Genomic DNA, 19,771 nt, shown 5'->3' on the forward strand with positions numbered 1-19,771 from the left:
ATTGTCTGTGTTACCTCAGTTATTCTTGGTTTTAATCAGACCTGCCTTGTTTCTGTTCTGCTTTAGTTCATTCTAAAACAGAACAGAGTTGTCTTAGTTAAAAATATGTATTCCTTGTGTTTAGTTATTCTTTATTTCACATTTCCATTGACATTATCGCAAAAATTTGAATTCCGAAAATAAATTTTGTTTAATGGAAACACGTCAATTTTGGAAGAAATTTCTGTTTTTGGATAAAATGTTTTTGTGTAAGAATGTGGTGGTTTTTCAGCTGTATCAAAATTGGTGTATTTCACAGAACTGCATTGGAAACACTTTTTTTGCATTACACAAGTCGTTTGATCAACCGACAGATGTTAGCACTGGCAGAAACCATGAAGAAGGTGACAGGAAGTGGTTGGAGAATGGTGGCATGGCAGGTTTTTCAATGACACGTTTTAGTGAAAACACTTATTTTAATTGTGTTTCTGATTTAATGGAAACACCTGAATTGTCAAATTATGTTTTGTCGACATTAGTGAAATATCGACAACATTTTCCAATTGTAATGGAAACACAGCTTTTGATCATTTACAGTAGTTGTTCCTCTTATGTTTTAAATAAAAACAGTTTGATCATGTTGTGCATTTTTGTTTCAAGTATTTACTGTATTATCGCAATACAGTGACACAAGGTTAGCATACATTGACATTGACATATGGAGAGAATCTGGTAAAAGTCCCAAGCCTAATCTTGACCTAAACAAACATGGAGAAAAGCAGATGACCTAGTAATTATTCAAAACTAATGATGTCTTTTCAGTCTTGTGACATGTTCTCATTATGTGCACTGGAGAGAGAAATAAGAAGACACAAACTGTTAGATGGGTGATATTCTAAGCAGGAAAGAAAAGGGGGCAGAGGTGGTGGGGGGGTTGACTTCATCAGGGCTTGGTGTGAGCACCAAGAGGCCAGACAGAAACTCGATTACTGGGAAATGGAAGTCTGTTGTTGTGTGACTCTGACAGTGTGTAGTGATGGGTGGGGGGGGTGAGGGGAGGCATGACTCCAAGATGATACCATCAAAGTCCTCCTTTATTTTGCCTGATGAGGAAGCGACGTCCCATCTCCCTGAGCTGCCAGAGGCCATGCTGATCTCATCTGGCTGTCAGACGCAATGATGGGAAGGCTTCTTGCTTCCCCCAGAGCCACAAGTAAATGAACGAATTAGTGAATGGACTCTGCATCAGGTCTCACAATGAAACTGGATTGAGTACATTAGCATTTTTTCAGTTAAACTGACTGGATATATCCTGCGCTTTGATAAGACGTGCTATCTTTGATGAATCCAAGTTGCGCTACGCCGCTTGGTGCTGGAAATTCAAAGCACTGTTATGAGACACTCCTCAGTGCATCTGGGGGTTGGTTTAGGGTGTTCTCCCCTCTTGTGCTCCACCCTTGATCCTCAGAGACACAATAGAAATGGCAAAACATAAAAGAAAGCAACTGCTTTGGAGTATTTTTAGAGGCAGATGCAAATCATTGCATTTATAAAAATGTATATAAAAAAAAGCTTGCTACATATTTGTTAAAACTGTCACCATGTTGTGACAGTTTGCTTTGAGACAGATATGAAAAAATCAGTCTCCTCCACCTCCTCTCTGAGCTACTATTGCCACCTGAAGAAATGCACCGCTCCCAACCAAAAACAACCAAACAGAGCCAGTAGGAGGGGCTTAGTGCTGTGAATCAATGTCATGTACTTGCTTCAAATTGTGCTAGAGGCAGAGAAACAACTTAATGTTACATGAAAACTGTTTAGCCACCATCATAGTCCAGTTAACACCAGGAGAAGGTAGAGCAGCTCAATCCTTTCACAGATGTTCTGTCTCATGCCATACTATCACAGCATAGTGACAGTTTCAACAAATATGTAAAAAAATATTTTTTATAAACGTTACATACTGCAGCTTTAAATAATTCAAACCTAAAATAACTAGATAATTTTTGTTTAGTTGTACATAAACTAAATAGCAAAGACATTGTAAGTTGCATTGGAATAAGCCATTTGGTCAAGACTTTTTCAGGGTAAGCTATATTCTTAAACTGATCTGAAAGTGTCATTTTTCATCATCAACAACAGCCTTATTGTGTTACATGAGGTTAAAGAATGCATGCATGTCGACATGCATGCATGCCTGCATGCATTACAGAATCATGATGTCATCAGAGCATCCATCTATCCATTATCTTACACCCTTGTCTCTAGTGGAGTCGGGAGGGATGCTGGTCCAGCAGGAGAGAGGCGGGGTCACCCCGGACAGGTCACCAGTCCATCGCAGGTCATCAGAGCATATTTCAGTTTTCAACAAGTTGTACACATGTTGAAAACTTTCTTTCATAGAAAAAGTTTTCTCTGCTCATTTGGTTTTTAAATGAGTAGAAAAGGAGTAGCTTCCTGACCCTTTACAATCCAAAATCCTCATCACTTTCAAACACTTCAGAGTTGATGAGAACTAAGCTATGTTCACTTGAAATCTTTTATTAAACAGAATGTTTTGTTGTACAATGTGGTTTGAGAATAACAGCCATGTAGGGGATGTTTAAATTGTGGGATTTCACGCCGACGGCAGGTCACAGATGCCTGGGTTGTAAACAGACTGCGCCCTGTTGAAGCTAGCAGCAGAGTCTGACACCCTTAAACGCTCCGAAGAGCAACACCGCCTGGTGAAATAAATCCAAACCTTGACTACTCCACTGCAGTCAGACAGTGCCTAATGAGATGCAGCCGAAATACTAATTGACTTCCCTGGATACCACGTTGCATACATCGCCATGGTAACTGAACCAGCCATAGCTTTTCATACTGAAACGAAATAAAATCCTTTTTTATCCATATCTCCATTTTTTCCAAGTCTAAATAAAACATTTCCTTTCCGTAATCATCCCAATCTGTTAACTGCTAATCTTATTAAAGAAATAATGAGGTTTAATAAATGTAAGACATGATTAAACAGATTATATCTGCTTGAGGAATTAGTTATAATGGCTCCAGCGTATGAGGCATGGAGAGTGAAGCGCTGTGGATAGAGGCCGTTAAAGGAGATGCTGTTAGTGCAGGGAGGAGGAGGAAGCGCCTGAATCCCCGCTGACACCAACACGGCCCGTTCTGTTCCCTGTCACAGTGACATAAAGCAGTCCTGAGTCACTGCTGAATCGCCTCCTGAATCCCTCTGCTTGGCTGACACCCTGACCCCCGCTACCCCACAACCCCCACCCCCTCCACACATCAGATCATGTATCCTAATCAGATGGATAACAAGATCCAGAATGTCTCCTCCTGGGGAACAGACACTTAGGCAATAAACTGGAGAGCAACATGTTAATTGCACAGAAACATGGTGAAAGCAGTGCAACGTTTCTGCAGGTTTCACCAACTCAAATTTAAGACGTTATGAGACCTTTTTAAGACCATTATGTATACAATTTAAGATCATATGATTATCATAGTTAACCAAAAATAACAAAATAACAAAAACTGAAATTGAGAAAATATTTTTAAGTTGCATTAATCAAAATCTTAATTAATAGTTAACAGAAACTATTTGGAATTATATTGTGCGTTTATAATACTATTTGCAACATGCTAAAAATATAGATACAATATCCTTTGTTTTTGTGTATATGAATCTTTTGAAATGATGTGCAATAGATTTTTTCCCCAACACAAGCAGCTGTCGGCACGATACCGAACTCCATTCTCCTCCTGGCGGCTCTTAAGCCAGTCCACAAAATGGTTACAACTAAAGTCCAGCCAACTGAGAAGACATTTGCACTTACCCAAAAAGCTACATATCTAGCTGGCAAGGGCATTGTAGTGTTTTCAACGTAGCTGTTGGTGACACCGAGTTAAACCACAAATGAAGACCCTGGAGTTCAGTTGCAGCTTGTTTAATTGTCTTCATGAACATGTGGTGAAAACTGAAATGACAGAAAATATACTCTATCTCAACATGTAGAGAGATATATGCCCAAATTAAGTGGTTCAAGTTCGCTAAAATAACATTACAGGAAAATCAACAATAACATCCAACTAAACAGTATAAACTGCCATATGATGTAACTTACGGCGTTCCTGCATGATAATTCAGAGTGGATGGCATCGGATAACATTTCCATGCTGCCTCTTGCATGTGAACCTTTGTTTTTAGCAAAAACGGAATACCGGAAGTACGTAACCGGAACCGGAAGTAGGTAACCGGAACCGGAAGTAGAATTTACCGATAAAGCATTCTTTATAAAAACTTATATAAAGCATAAATTGTTTGTCTAAACAACTTGCAATCATTTTAATTACAATGAAATACTTTTAGAATTATTTATTCAACCTTATGAACTTACTTATTTATAGGAATGTCTTAAGGACAACACACTCCCCGCCTGGCCACTACACTAATGAGGCCACTATACTAAACAATCCATTAAACATTCAGTCCTTTGGCATGAGAAGGATAACTTCTGTAACTGGTCGCATGAATGTCTTTACACAACCTTGACTCCATCCCTTTACCTCGATCTTTCTTACTCGACTGTCTTTGCCTGGGAATGTTGCATTAACCTTTGCCATGGGCCAGCTGTTGCGTGTAACTTGCGCGTCCTTTAGCAGAACTAGGTCACCAACTTGAAGGTTTCTACATGATACAGTCCATTTCTGTCTTTGTTGCAAAGTGGGCAAATACTCATGCCTCCAGCGTGTCCAAAACTGGTTGGAAAGAGCTTGAACTTGTCTCCATTGTTTGGTGTAAAGGTCTTTATCCAAGAAGTCTCCGGGTGGAGGTTGAAGGCAAGATTTCTGTGTAATGAGCATCGATGGGGATAGAACAAAGGGGTTCTCTGGATCCGACGACACTGGGACAAGTGGCCTTGCGTTTATGATGGCTGTTATTTCGGCCATGAGTGTGCATAGCACCTCATGAGTCAACTGTATCTTATTTCGCAGCAACATGGAGTCCAGGATTCTGCGGGCAACTCCGATCATGCGCTCCCAAGAACCTCCCATGTGAGACGCATGTGGAGGATTGAACTCCCAGCTGCAACCTTGCTCTGTTAGATACTTCTGCATTGATTTGTCCATTCCTAGTTCCTTGGAAGCCCCAACAAAATTGGTGCCCCGATCTGACAACAACTGTTTGGCGGGACCTCTTAGAGCAAAGAAGCGACGGAGGGCATTTACGCAGCTGGAGGTGTCTAGAGATTCGATTACCTCAATATGGACAGCCCTTGAACTCATGCAGGTAAACATAATGGCCCATCTCTTACTTTCAGCTAGTCCGCCCCTGGTGCGTCTGGCAGTAATAGTCCAGGGCCCGAAAACGTCGAGGCCAACATAAGTAAAAGGAGAACAAGTCTTTAGGCGTTCAGGTGGTAGAGCCGCCATGAGTTGTTGTTCTACTTTCCCACGCAATTTGCGGCAGGTTACACATTTGTGGATCACTGAGTTGACAAGTGTTTTGCACCCTAAAAGCCACAGTCCTGCAGCCCTGATGGCTCCTTCCGTCAGATGACGGCCTTGATGTTCCACTAGCTCGTGGTGATGACGAGTGAGCAGGAGAGAGATGTGACTGTGTTTAGGGAGAATTAATGGACTTTTTTCCAAGTTCTCAATTCCTGAGTGTTTGAGTCGGCCACCGACAGAGATGAGACCATCCTGCAGGATTGGACTGAGCTTTTGTAGAGGGCTCTGCTTTGAGATTGGCTTACCAGCATTAAGGGCAGAAAGTTCTTTTTCAAAGTGAGCCTTTTGTGTCTCTTTGAGGATGACAGTTTTTGCCTGAGCTATCTCCTCTGGAGTTCGCGGGAGGTGACATTTGTGCCAGCCTTTGCATTTGCTGTTTGGATTAGTCCCATTGAAAGATTTTGCGATGTGGATAAGGTTTGCTATAGCTCTGACTAAGGACTTGAAAGTAGAAAAGCGCTCGAAACGTTCACTGTTGAGTACTCGGAGGTGAGTAACATAAGTTCTGATTTCTGGCCTAATCTCTGAATCTTTGTCAGGTTCGATTAAATCAAAGATTTCACTCACGTGTGGTATCTCTGCAGGAGGATGGCGGATGAAGGATGGTCCGGTGAACCAAGTTGACCTTTTTAGCTGAGCTGCTGACAATGACCTCGACGCATGGTCTGCTGGGTTTTCCTCTGTACGCACATAGTGCCATTGTTCTGGCTTTGACGACTGGCGAATGCGCTGTGTTCTGTTGTGGACATATGTATAGAATCTTCTAGAGTCGTTGCAGATGTAGCCTAGCACCACCTTACTGTCGGTATAAAAGTGTATTGCATCAAAATGTAAGTCCAACTCGTCCTGAATGAGGTCAGCCATTTCCACTGCCAAGACTGCTGCACAGAGTTCAAGTCTTGGTATGGTTGGTTCTGACAGGGGAGTTAGCTTTGCCTTGCCCATTATGAATCCAACCTCAACCTTGCCATCTGCTTGGGTTGCCTTTAAATAGCTTACGGCCCCTATGGCCTTGGTTGATGCGTCTGAGAATAAACACAGTTCTTTATGCGTCGCTTGACTGAGAGAAGTAGATGTGAAAGTTCTAGGGACATGTAGTTCCTTTAGGTCCTGAAGGGAATTCTTCCATGTTTCCCAGTTACTTTGTTTGTCCTCTGGAAGGGGTGTGTCCCAATCTGAACATTCAGAAGTGAGTTCTCTGAGCAGAGCTCTTCCTTGGATTGTGACTGGTGCCAATAGGCCCAGGGGATCAAAGACACTGTTGACGGATGAGAGAACACCACGTCGGGTAAATGGTCTGTTTGTGTCGGCTACTGAGTAAGTGAATGTGTCAGTTGTCATTTCCCAAATAAGACCAAGGCTTCGCTGGGACTGTATTTCTTCCCCACTTAAATTTAAGTCTTTAACGACTGCTGCACAGTCTTCTGGGCAGAAGGCCTGCATAACTGCCTGTGAGTTAGAAACAAACTTATGCAGGCGCAAATTAGATTCAGCGAGTGAAGCTTGTGTTCTTTGAAGCAAGTCTATTGCCTCAGCTGAAGAAGGAAGAGAAACCAAGCCATCATCTACGTAAAAGTGCCTCTCCACAAACTTGACAGTATCAGCACCGTATTCCTTTGCACCTACTCTGATGGCCTTGCGAAGTCCGTAAACAGCAACAGCAGGAGATGGTGAGTTGCCAAATACATGGACTTTCATGCGATAATCGATAACTTCCTTGTTTAAATCATTGTCTTTATGCCAAAGAAAACGGAGGAAGTTACGGTGGTCCTCACGCACCATAAAACAGTGAAACATTTGCTGTATATCTGCCATGATTGCAATGCTGTCAGTCCGGAAGCGGAGAAGAACACCAAGGAGTGTGTTATTTAGATCAGGGCCAGTAAGGAGGACATTGTTAAGTGAGACACCCTGGTACTGAGCACTAGAGTCGAAAACAACTCTGATCTGATCTGGCTTTTGTGGGTGATAAACTCCGAATGTCGGAAGATACCAACATTCCTCATCCTTTTTCAGTGGGGGTGCCAACTCAGCATGACCATTAGAAAAGATCTTTCCCATGAAGGCCACATATTGGTCTTGCATTCTTGGTTTCCTGTTTAGGTTGCGTTTTAAGGATGAGAATCTTGTGAGTGCTTGTTCTCTGTTGTTTGGCAGCCGCTGGCGAGGTTCTTTAAACGGAAGTGGGGCGACCCAACTGTTGTCCTCGTCTCTGTACATAGCATTGTCCATTATTTTGATAAACATGGCGTCCTGTATTGAAGGAGCTGGTTTATTGTCATTTTCCGTCCGGTTAAAAACGGTTTGTCCCAAGGCTTGCTCAGGTGCTTTACTCAGTCTATTCGTGTGTGGCATTTCTTTGAGTTGCAGAAGACTGTTGCATGGCTCAAAAACTGTTGGGCGACCATTTTCTAAGACAACCGTTTTTAGAGTGCTGACGGTCGGCCTATGAAGATTACCCAGACAAACCTCCCCTACTACAACCCATCCTAGATCTAAACGCTGGGCAAATGGAGCATTATGAGGGCCATTAACCCTCTGCCTGACCTTGTGCACCCGTAAAACATCTCGCCCAAGTAACAAGAGTATTTCAGCCTTAGGGTCTAGTTCTGGGAGGTACTTTGCTACGGATTGAAGATGTGGCTGGTGAAGTACTGCGCTAGGGGTTGGGATTTCACTTCTGTTGTTGGGAATGTCCTGACACTCAATGAGCGGGGGTAGAGGAATAACTACCGACCCATCTAGTGACTCAATCTGGAAACCTTGAGCCGTTTTGCCCCATGTTTCTACCACACCAGAACATGTTCTGAGATTGTAGGAGAAAGGTTCAGTTTTAATGTCAAAAAGTTCAAAAAACTCTGGCCTGGCTAGGGAACGATTGCTCTGATCATCTAATATTACATAAGCTTTGACTGCTCTGTTCTTGCAACCTAAAGGGTACACCCACGCAAGACATATCTTAGAACATGAACGACCCCACTGACCTGGTCCGCACACATCTGTGCAGCTTGTTATGACATCAACTGTGTCAGGACTGTTTTCTCCCTCCCCGCCATTCTCTTGTGCCAGTGAGGGAGCCTTGTTGATCTGGGCTGGAGAACCAGGATGCATGATTGTATCGTGGCTTGTGCTATCACATTCAGAACATGTTACTGCAGATTTACAGTCCTTTGCAAGATGAGTGACTGAAGAGCAGCATTTAAAGCATATTCCTTTCTCTTTGAGGAAGGCCTTCCTTTCAGTGAGTGGTTTGTTCCGAAACGTCCTGCATTTTTTGAGTGGGTGTGGCTTATTATGCAGTGGGCAGTTCCTGTTAAAGTCGTTGTTGGGGACAGAGATATTGGTTTTGTGTACAGTAATAGGTTTACTAGAGAAAAAGTTCTTTGAATTCTTTTCTGGTCTTGAGTGTGTTTGGTCGTATTGTTGGTGGAAACTTGGATCATTGCGTCTCTTAGCCTCTTTGCACACAAATTGGCAGAAATACTTAAAGGGTGGGAAACAGCCTCGATTTTCCTCTTTATATTGAGATCCATGTGACATCCACCTTTCCTGAAGACCGTGTGGGAGCTTTTCAACAATAGGCCTAATTCCGCGAGAAGTGTCCAGATATTGTAGGCCAGGGAGGTAGCCATCTTCCTTGGCGCTTTCAATCTCTTGTAGTAGATCCCCTAGTTCACGCAGTTTGATGTTATCTTTGACCGTTATTCTTGGAAAACTGTCCAATCGTTGGAAGAGTGACTTTTCGATTATTTCAGGAGCCGCATAACATTCGTTTAGTCTCTCCCATGCTTTATGTAGAGCCAATGTAGGGTTGTTGACATGTACTGAGCGTATGCGTTTTACCTGATCACTCGACTCTTTCCCTAACCATTTTGTCATGAGATCTAGCTGTTGAATGGGACTTAGGTGAGCATCCGCTGTTGCACTACAAAATGAAGAGTACCATGCTCCATAATTCTCTGGCCTATCATCAAACTGGTAAAGGCCCGAAGTGATCAGATCTCGTCTTGCTATGTATTGTGCAAATGGCTCAACTGGGTATGAAATGCTGGCTGGGGTGTTGCGGTGAGGCGTGAACGGTGAGCAAGTTGGGTTGAAGTGAGCGTTTTGTTTCATATCACTTATAGTCTGACTGGGCATATTTAGGGCAGCAACATTGTCCTTAGTGAGCTTTTGTTCAGAGCTGATGGGTTGTGGCTCTACACTGTGTTCAACGTGAGGATGCCATGATACAAATGTATCGAGTGAGCTTACTCGTGGGCGAGAGGTGGTTGGTGCTTTTTCAGGACATGGAGATTGTATTATGCCCATTTGAGATTGTACGTATTCACTTGTACGTTCTAATATTGACTTTTCTGACAGAGCTTTTCTCCTGTCGGGCTCCTCTTGTGTTGCTTCAGCTTCCTCCAGCACTTGGGCTTCAGCCACAGCAGCATCAGCTTCCTTTTGTAATGTTATCACTTCCAATGTTGCCTCTATTTTAGCTTTTTCCAATTCGCTTTGTGCTCTTTCAACTTTTAACTGTGCTTCTTTGGTTGCATAAGATGCTCTCACCTTAGCAGCTTCTGCTTTAGCTCGAGCGTAAGTAGCACTTACTGCTGATCCAGAAGAACGGCTGCATGCAGAGTTGTTGCTGGATGCCATTTTGATCGTGGAGAATAATCAATTGCCGCCTTTTCACTGTAGTGTTTTCAACGTAGCTGTTGGTGACACCGAGTTAAACCACAAATGAAGACCCTGGAGTTCAGTTGCAGCTTGTTTAATTGTCTTCATGAACATGTGGTGAAAACTGAAATGACAGAAAATATACTCTATTTCAACATGTAGAGAGATATATGCCCAAATTAAGTGGTTCAAGTTCGCTAAAATAACATTACAGGAAAATCAACAATAACATCCAACTAAACAGTATAAACTGCCATATGATGTAACTTACGGCGTTCCTGCATGATAATTCAGAGTGGATGGCATCGGATAACATTTCCATGCTGCCTCTTGCATGTGAACCTTTGTTTTTAGCAAAAACGGAATACCGGAAGTACGTAACCGGAACCGGAAGTAGGTAACCGGAACCGGAAGTAGAATTTACCGATAAAGCATTCTTTATAAAAACTTATATAAAGCATAAATTGTTTGTCTAAACAACTTGCAATCATTTTAATTACAATGAAATACTTTTAGAATTATTTATTCAACCTTATGAACTTACTTATTTATAGGAATGTCTTAAGGACAACACAGGCATATTAGCAGCTAGTTAGCGGTAGCTGCAACTGCCGCGAGTCACAGAACATAATGCAGGTTTGCACACAGTTCAAAACCCCCCAAACGACTATTTAATATACAAGATTAAATAGTCCTGGCATGACAACATTTAAGACCTGTGATGTTTTTAAAGCCATCTTACTTTTTTTAATGAATAAGACATTTTAAGGCCTTAATTCTTACATTTAAAGATGCACGGACACCCTGTAGGGATTTGGCCCAGGCTTCACTAAGCTGGGCAGTTTACAACCTGCATATCATTTCCTCTGCTGAGGAAGAATGTTGTAAACTTGAGTCTTTATGGTTCTCTAATATTTCAAACTGACAGTTTGGGATTTCTGCATGTATCCAGGCCCCATGGCTCTATAAAACAGCTTGTTTTAGAGTGTTAATATTTTAATGCAGGGCAGCGCACTGTGCCCATCCATTGTTTAGATACATTAGATTAATAACAGCAGAAACTGGGCTGCCAGCATCATGTTTTAGTGGCTTTAAGTGCTTAATGTGAGACAGACTCCATTGTCACACTGGATTCTGTTCTCATGTTGTGAAATGAATACTGTTGTAACAAATATTCAGACACTTTGATCCAAAGTGTCTTAGATGTCAGGAACAAATTGGGACCAGTGTGGTTTACAGTATTTGACCAAAGGACAGTTTGACATGACATGGATGATAGGAATAATACCAGACTTCAAATTGTCTAATTATTACTCAGAATATAGTTTCTAACTGTACTAGAAAGTCAAACAAGTCAAGAAAATCATTAAAGCTTAAGGAAATAAACTTTGACTACAATTGTCTTACTGGATATTCAGATTTAATAGCTCTACAGCAGAGACCAAAACCTGCAGTTTCCCTTATCTCTGTGCAATAGCCAGTCAGTGCTATGGAAAATGAATGCCACTCCTGGATTGGCTTTGCAAATGCCAGCCAATAGCACATCGAGCCTATAGCTGCGTCAGGTTCCAAAGCGGCATTTTCTAGTAAATATTTTAGATTTATTCAATGAAGAATTTTATGCGAATAATTTGGAGTTACTGTTCACAGGAAAATACGTAAACAAGTGACTTAGCAAATATGCAAGGGTACGCAGATATTATTAAGCTGTTACTATTTTATTACAGTGTAAAATATAACGTTAATATTTCTGTGAAATAATTATACTTACCAAAATAATTCAATGCAAAACAAGAAAATGTTTTATTCTATAAAAAATTCAAATCAAGTGTAAGTTTGTGAAACATTTCTACAGCAGAAAAATGTCAATAGTATGAATTCCTTTAAAACTTTAACATAAGAAATTAATTCTAGAATCTGACATAAGATTCTTCAAGAGTTTTCAAGTTTCAGCCTAGAAAGGCTTTTCTGTCAGTTATTGAGAAGGTTATGAATAATGTTGGATATATGTATCCAAATAAACATTTGGATAAATATAAATTTTATAAAGCTAATGTTTTAAACAGTAATACTTATCTTTTGAGACGTACTTGTGTCATTTTCCAAACAACTTTTAGTAAATCAAAGTCCTCTTTAAGTGTAAATTTACCAGTCAACATAGAAATTACACAGGATTTCTATGTTATTTCCAAGGCTGTCCATGGCAAGTGTGCCATATATAACTGTATATATAACTGATTTGATACATGCAGCATAAAGTATTTAGTCAAACAAAGTGCAAAGTGGATTAATTTCTTCTACCCCTGCTGAACCTTCAGTGGGTGTCACAAATCAAAAGAGTGGAAGAAACTCCATCTGTCTTCCAGTAACTAAATTAATAACATTAGCTAAATGCCTCTTGTCAATCTTTAGAAGGTCATGATAAAATAGAGCTCAGCTTGTCATGTTCCGTGTAGGATTTGATTTGAGGCTTCCGAGTGTTGGTTGCTAAATAGCTGAAGACGAAAATGTGGCAGAGATCGATATGTATTCATACCAAATTCTTTGGTTTTTTTGTTTTTAATTATCTAACCAAACAATAAGGGGTGCAACTGCATAAACTTGTGATTTATCACTCCACCTAATGCTTCACATTAATGAGAACGTGAGAAGACAATGAAGCAAATGAAAGGGATTATTTCCATTGATTGCAGGTGTGTTTCTCTTTAATTCGCCTTAGGGCTAAAGACTTGGTTAGATGGGGTTGTAGATTTAAGCTTATTGATCTGTTGTTGGGCCCTGCTTTAAAGCCACTTCGCTGGTTATTACCTGTCCTCCCATTCCCCTGGGTGCAGCGTTTGCCCCTGCTACCAAGCATGCTGCCCCCCCCACCCCCCCCACCCCCACACACACACACACACGCCCCCATTTCAGATGGCTCCATAGGAGATTTAATTGAAACAGACAAAATAACACCGCTGTTATCCCGTGGGCTTGATTCTATTAGCATCTTACGTGGGGCTTAGGGAACGCAGCCGCAAGCGAAGGGGGTAACACGGACAAAACCATCCATATCTTTGGAACTCCTCTGGGGGATGATCGCATTGCCTACAGGGCTGAGATGGAATCTTTCCCCCATTCCACCAGAGCTGATGAAAGACATCCTGCTTATCAGGGTCCCGATGATGTTTGTCCAAAACATCTGTTTACACAGAAATGAATTCACATCCAAACACGGATGGCTGTAGATGGATTTGAGCTTCCACTCGTCTTCGAAGAGACATCGACCTTTTTGCCCTGGTACGAGCGGACAGGCAATTATTTGCATGATCACACAGTTATTGTGTTGCGTCCAACCACTGAGAAATTTAATTATCTCATGGCAAATTCTTTCGTAGAAGACAAGTAGCGAGCCAGGCCCGTCCTCATTTCCCGCAGTGGTTCATGTCCATCACTGTGTCTATGTGATTGGATTTTTACTCCGTAAGGATTCATGTGTGAAAAACGACGCCTGTTTGCTTGCTTTGACTAATGCACCACATATTAATTATAAGTGGCCACCTTCTGCTGCGTTGTCTGATTCACAGAAATAATGGTTGATAGAATTGGAGTATGGATTCTGCTGAGCAGTGGAATCAATTGTCTCACCTGAGCAGTCACATAAACAATAGGCTTCAACAGACAGTAATGCTGCTGCACGCCTGTAAGACCCACATACGCATCATTCAGTGACAGCACTCCACTTTATCAAGAGGGCCGCACTCATATTACTGAAGGAACAAGAGAGTAGAACCTTATTCCCCATTTCCTCCTTTGTTAAATGATTGACGGCCGCCTGGTACCATTCTAACTCAAATCTCATTGCAGCAATATTTGGATTGCTATGGAAACGGCTTTTCACCCAGACATGATGGTGTCTCCCAGCTTTTATTGGGTAACAGGATGCTCCTATACAGTCGCTCTCATAAAGAGGAAATGATTCCACGAAGACATACGATGAAGCTCCACCAACAGAGCAAAGCACGGTCCCTGGGGAACGAGTGCCTACGCAAAGAGCAACCTGCCACGGTAAAAAAAAAAACCTTCTCCCAGCCGGCTGCTGATATTAATTACCAATTGAAAGATGTGCCTCCAGCATTTCCTAAGTATGGCTGGGAGGGGAAGCTACCGATGTTCACACACACGCATGTACACCCCCACACACACCCCGACATGTCTTCTGGTAGAAAAATGGGAGATGCTCTTGCTTTATTCTCAGCTCCTTGCAGCACGTGTTCTGGTAAGAAGTGGGAGAAAGCCTTCTTGTAATAAATCACAGCTCCCTCCAGATAACACGCCATGCGCTCACTCTACCTCTGTGTCAACTCCCATAATGCTTCTGTGCAGTGTAGCCTACAGCGTGCAGAAAATCACAAATAACTCTGAATAATTTCCTTCCCGACTTGTTTTTGCAGGAAACCTTTCTGCAATAACTGTATTGCTTTTGACAAAAAATGTAACCAAATTCATTCCTAGCCTATGAATATATCACCAATTCACAACATGCCATCTGAAAGCCCTTTACAATACAAACAGATCCCATTTTAATACAGGGATACAGTGGTGGGCACTCTTCTGCTAATAGTGGAGCAAAGTTTTTGTTTAGCGCTTTAGTGTTTTGGCTAACTTTAAAAATGCTTAGTTGACTTAGTTTCCCCTAAATTAATTCTTCTAGATAAATTTTAAAGCTCAAATTTACTTGGCTGTTTTGTGAGCTTTTAATTGAAAAAGGTTTGACATCTCTGTTGAAGTTATTGACTGTTGAATGTTGACTGATGTTTACATTCATGCTCTTATTTTAAAGTGAGTGAAGACTGTTCAGTTTCCTCTCCAGTTTCTTTTTTCTCCCCAATAACTTTATTTTAATCAAGACATACAGGAACAAAATGGATACTAAAAGTCAATGTAAATACAATATCTAAGGGCTTAGTAGAACATGTAAAATATAATGTCAGCATTAATTTAGTTCTCCAGGTATATCTACCTTTTAAGGGTAGATATAATGTGAATTGAAGTTAGCACTTTAGCATTAGCTCTTAGAAATTATTTGTTTGTGAATACAGCAGATGTGTGCGCAACTTGACTGCATCAAGAGCCGGTTGGCCTTTGAACTCTCACTGGTTGCCATAGTTACCCACACTTATTTAGTTGTTTTAGCAATGTTGTCAACAATACAACTGTTTATCACAGCGTGATAAAATAAGTTATTCTACCAAATTAACATTAGTGGATGAGATGCAAATTAATAACCCATAAGCAGCTTTAGTGTTTTGGCTATCGGTGCCCACCACTGGAGAAATATATAATCAAATCAGCTAAATTATGTTGATGGAATACCATGCAAATACATACATTTTGTTGCATTCAGGTTATTAAGGAAATACAGTTAAAAAAGTAGTGCAGCATAAAATTTAGTGATTGTTTTTGCAATATACCATAATGCACAATATTATTTGTCTCCAATCTTAGATGGTTAGAGCCTCATTTGTTTTGGTTCTGTATTTCCTTTAATTAAATACAGACATGTTTCAGTTTTGGACTTAATCAGACTTTCAGTTTGACATATGACACTATTTAGGACACAGAGGACATATTTTCAAAATGTTTTACTTAATGATTTTAGCAGTCTCACCTTGCTGTACATAGTTGGCAGCCCTAAGGTCTGCACTATTTAGATTGAATGAAAAGAAAACCTGTCTTGTACCGAATAACATCCTTGGAAAACCCAACAAAATCAGTTTTATATTGACCTTGCATTGTGATTTATCAGTAAACCTAACAAATTTACAATCAGAAATGTTTGTACTGGGAGCAGACTAAAGTATTTTCATTGCAAGTTGCAATAAATCTATTAAATTTAGCCATATTTAAAGTGCCTCCACCTCTGTGTGTGTTTCCAGGGCTAAAAGTGCGGCATGCTCACCCACCACTAACTAAAGGTAGTCTTTGATAATGCATGCAATTAAAAATAAAATGTTCCGTCCATTTGGTGGGTCTGGGTTGAGCTGTGTGCTTCTTTTCATTTCTGCTTAACCAATTCATATTGACCTTGCAAGCAAAGCCACTTACTGAATGCTCTCCAGTTTATTTTTTTTGTTCTGAATTTCAATAAATCCTAAGTAATTTAATTATACATCTCCTTTTGCAGTGGCTTCTGGGGACCACTGCTGACTTAAGTGGCCCATATTGCAAATAATGAAACCACCAACTGAGCTACAAGAGGATGGGGGGGAGGAGCAGCTGAAGGAGTTTCGGGGCCCACTGCTGCGACACAAGGTACAAAAACCTTGTTCATGCCCCACTGTGTGGAAAGAAAAGCACATGTTGGCTGTTCTCTTTGTGTAGGTGTGAAATGACAGTACAAATGAAACCTAACTTATTGAATCATTGCCTTAGTATTCCCTTAATGCAAACACCGCAACAAGAGAAAACAAATGATCCAAACTGGAATGAATGAACAGGTTAAATCTTTTGTGAAGGCGTTGAATTCCACTTTAAATAAATAAAACACTGGTCAGCATTGTTATGAGCTCCTGACAACATAATCCATCTTCATTTTTGATGAAAGCCTATAGGCTGTCTCAAATAGAGCAGGCGAGGCAGCACACAGGCTGCATATTTACTTCCAGCTCATTTATTCTCATTATGCAGCTCTGAGGACGTCAATGAGGGGATTTCTGCCCCACAGTGATATTCACAGTGATATTTGAAGATGCAGTAGGAGAGAGAGGGAGAGCAGGGAGAGAGATAGTAGGGGTGGGGGTGATGCATCAGACGGAAGAGGAGCAACGGGGGGTGCATGCCGTCATGCTCTGCCCATGAACTTTGACACCTTTGACAGTGGTACCCTCTGTTTTCAGTCCCCTTGTTGACGGCACCAGCTCATTCTTTTCCCCCTTGTTCAGTCTCCGTTGGAAATGTCACCACCCCCCTCACATAATGAGACCCTGCCCAGTCTAGCTGAGACAGATTCACAAATTTGAAACTTTGTTTTACCTCTGTGCAGTAATTAGGGTTTCCAGCACTCTCAATACTTGAGAAATGCTCCTGAGTCAGTGTGAGGTATCACTGTAGATATTCTAAAAACAAAGCTGTCCTTGTCCATTTAATGGTACTAGACTTTTTCAAACTCAGATATTTTTTCTGATTGATTTAGGAGCTGCTTTTCCACTAACTATAAAAGAGTGCAAATTAAGATTGAAAAAGTAAATTTGTTTAAGGGAAACAGAACAATTTCAGAAAAATTCGTTTTTTGATAAAATGTGCATGTGCTAGGATGAGGTGGTTTCTCAGCCTTATTGAAATTGGTTTATTTTGCAAAACTGCAATGGAAACTCTTTTGACAGAATTACTGAATTACTAGGGGGACAGTTAGTTCCCCTCGTAATTGGTCGCAGTACAGGAAGTGTGGCCTAAAACTTCTGTTGTTCTAAGCCAAGAATCTGCTGACGGTAATGACCAGAGCGTTGTGGAGAGCCTGTGTCTTGTCAGTGTGTGGCGTACCGTTGGCACTCTCCAACTCTGTTGACATTTTTCAGGGTCACTGAGTGAAAGAGATCACTTGGATTGGCTGTGCACTATAACAAATTGGTGCAATAGAAGTGATGTGGCTGATATATACACAAACTTCCAAAACTTCTTGTACATTGCAATTTTCTTCTCCACAAAACAGGAACACAACAATAAGGAATTTAAATAACAGCTAATAACTGATTCATTGTCAAAGTATTTTATTTTATCAACAGTAGACTGACTCTAGAAAGGGGAAGAAAAGGCTTTGTTCCCTTAATCTTTTAATGATTAAGGGAAGAAAATGATCCAAAACAACTAAGATCCTTGTGAAGAATAATTCATGATCTTGTTCAATCTTGAATTAACTGTGATTTACTTGTTTATTGTTCACAATCTCTAAATACTCCCAGGTTTGGCATGTAGGATTAATACATCACTTAAATGAACCTTAAGTAAACCCATCTGACAACATGGAGCTGACTAATTGATCTTTAGAAAGAATACATCGGGCCCCAAATTAAAGACATTCAAGAACAGGTGAGGGAGGAAGTCACTGACACCTGTCGATCTGGAAAGGGTTACAAAGCCATTTCTAAAACTTTGAGATTCCTGTGAACCACACTAAAACATTATCCACAACTGCAGAACACATGGAATGGAGGAGAACTTTTGTAGAAGTGACTGACCAACTAAAACATTCTCCAGGACTGCACCGACGACTCATCGTGGAGGTCACAGAAAAGCTGGAACAACCTCTAAAGTACTGCGAGCCTCATGGTTCTGTCAAGAGCAGTGTTCAGTATTTAATACTAATGCCTCATTTCATAAAAAATTAAGTTCAATTTTATTAGACCACAACACATTCCCCTCAAAAGTCACAGGAGATTTTAGCTAGGATATAGCTCTGTCAAGAAAAAGGCTTCTACATGCAACCCTACTCCACTGCTTAGAGACATGGACAACAGATGACATTGTTAGTACATTAAATACTAATGGATAAATATGCAGGTTTAGTTATGTACCATATTTCCTCTAATTGTTGTTGGATGCCTCGATAATAGTATTGGGTGGTTTGCTATTTTATCCTGACTGATACCTTTGCTCAATGTATCCCTTGATTTGTGATCTTGTCAATAATTTCTTGCTTATGATAAGATGACCCCTTAAACTAATTCATTAGTTGTTTTTGCAATTGTAAGACACTGATCAATTTGAGTGAGAATGATTAATTTATGATAAATAAAACTAGCTGAGCCTAAAACTGATGGTGTTTTCCATAGATTGAAAATTATTCCCACACACAAATCTATGAAAGTATCCATGTGTTTTACAGATGATGCCACAGTGTTGTGAGAACTTAAAGACACAACTGAGAACTAGGACTAAGGGCTATAATAATGAAACAGGAGCAATGGGAAGGGTACACTTGTAAATACATGAGTAATTACAGAACATAAGCAAACTCAATAGATATTGACAGAAATGTTCACCATAAACAGTCTGAATTGGTTGCCTTGAGGTGTCGTTAGGTTTGCCTTTCAACTGCAACAAACCCCAACGCTTCTCACATTTTCATTTAAATTTGGTTCAATGTTTTCAAATCATAGCCTGTGTGTGACATGTGCTTTTTAATGCTGCTTTAAGCCTTTATATGCAAACAAAGACAGAATATTATGGTGACAGCAGGAAAATAGGAACCAGCCTAATCAGTTTACATATAAGTACACCTCTTTTAACCAGCCCTCCTACAGGTTAGCTGAGAACAAGACCTTAAGCCACTGTATCTCATTTAACACTTACAGCCGAGCCAGATTCACACTGAGTGTAGGAAAGAAGCAGATGTTCCACCAAATCTAATTAGATTTGATAAGAGCACCCGCTGCAGCACGGTGCACCTCGCAGAGGTATCGTATTCCATTCGTTGCTCTGTCTAACCATTGTGTAATCCACTCAGTGCAATTATGATGACCTAAATCAAGTTATTTGGATTCAGTTCAATCTGTTCATTTCCTTTCTTTGGGAACAGAGAGCTCTCAAGGCTTTTCTTTTTGGTAACACCCAGATGAAGATGATTCCAAGGGAG

The 19,771-nt window shown here is 40.7% G+C and overlaps 1 protein-coding gene across 1 annotated transcript; it reads right to left on the reverse strand.

Moving 5' to 3' along the window:
* Positions 1-3,850: 3,850 nt before the first annotated feature.
* LOC114147646 (uncharacterized) lies at positions 3,851-9,385 on the reverse strand. Its single transcript, XM_028022156.1, has 2 exons — positions 4,107-9,385; positions 3,851-3,959 (listed from the first exon to the last, which is right to left on the reverse strand). Exon 1 carries the CDS (start codon positions 9,370-9,372, stop codon positions 4,468-4,470), a length of 4,905 nt encoding a protein of 1,634 aa, XP_027877957.1. The 5' UTR covers positions 9,373-9,385; the 3' UTR covers positions 3,851-3,959; positions 4,107-4,467.
* Between the last annotated feature and the right edge of the window lie 10,386 nt (positions 9,386-19,771).

The sequence above is a fragment of the Xiphophorus couchianus genome, chromosome 7, assembly GCF_001444195.1.
Source record: "Xiphophorus couchianus chromosome 7, X_couchianus-1.0, whole genome shotgun sequence".
Lineage (NCBI taxonomy): Eukaryota > Metazoa > Chordata > Actinopteri > Cyprinodontiformes > Poeciliidae > Xiphophorus > Xiphophorus couchianus.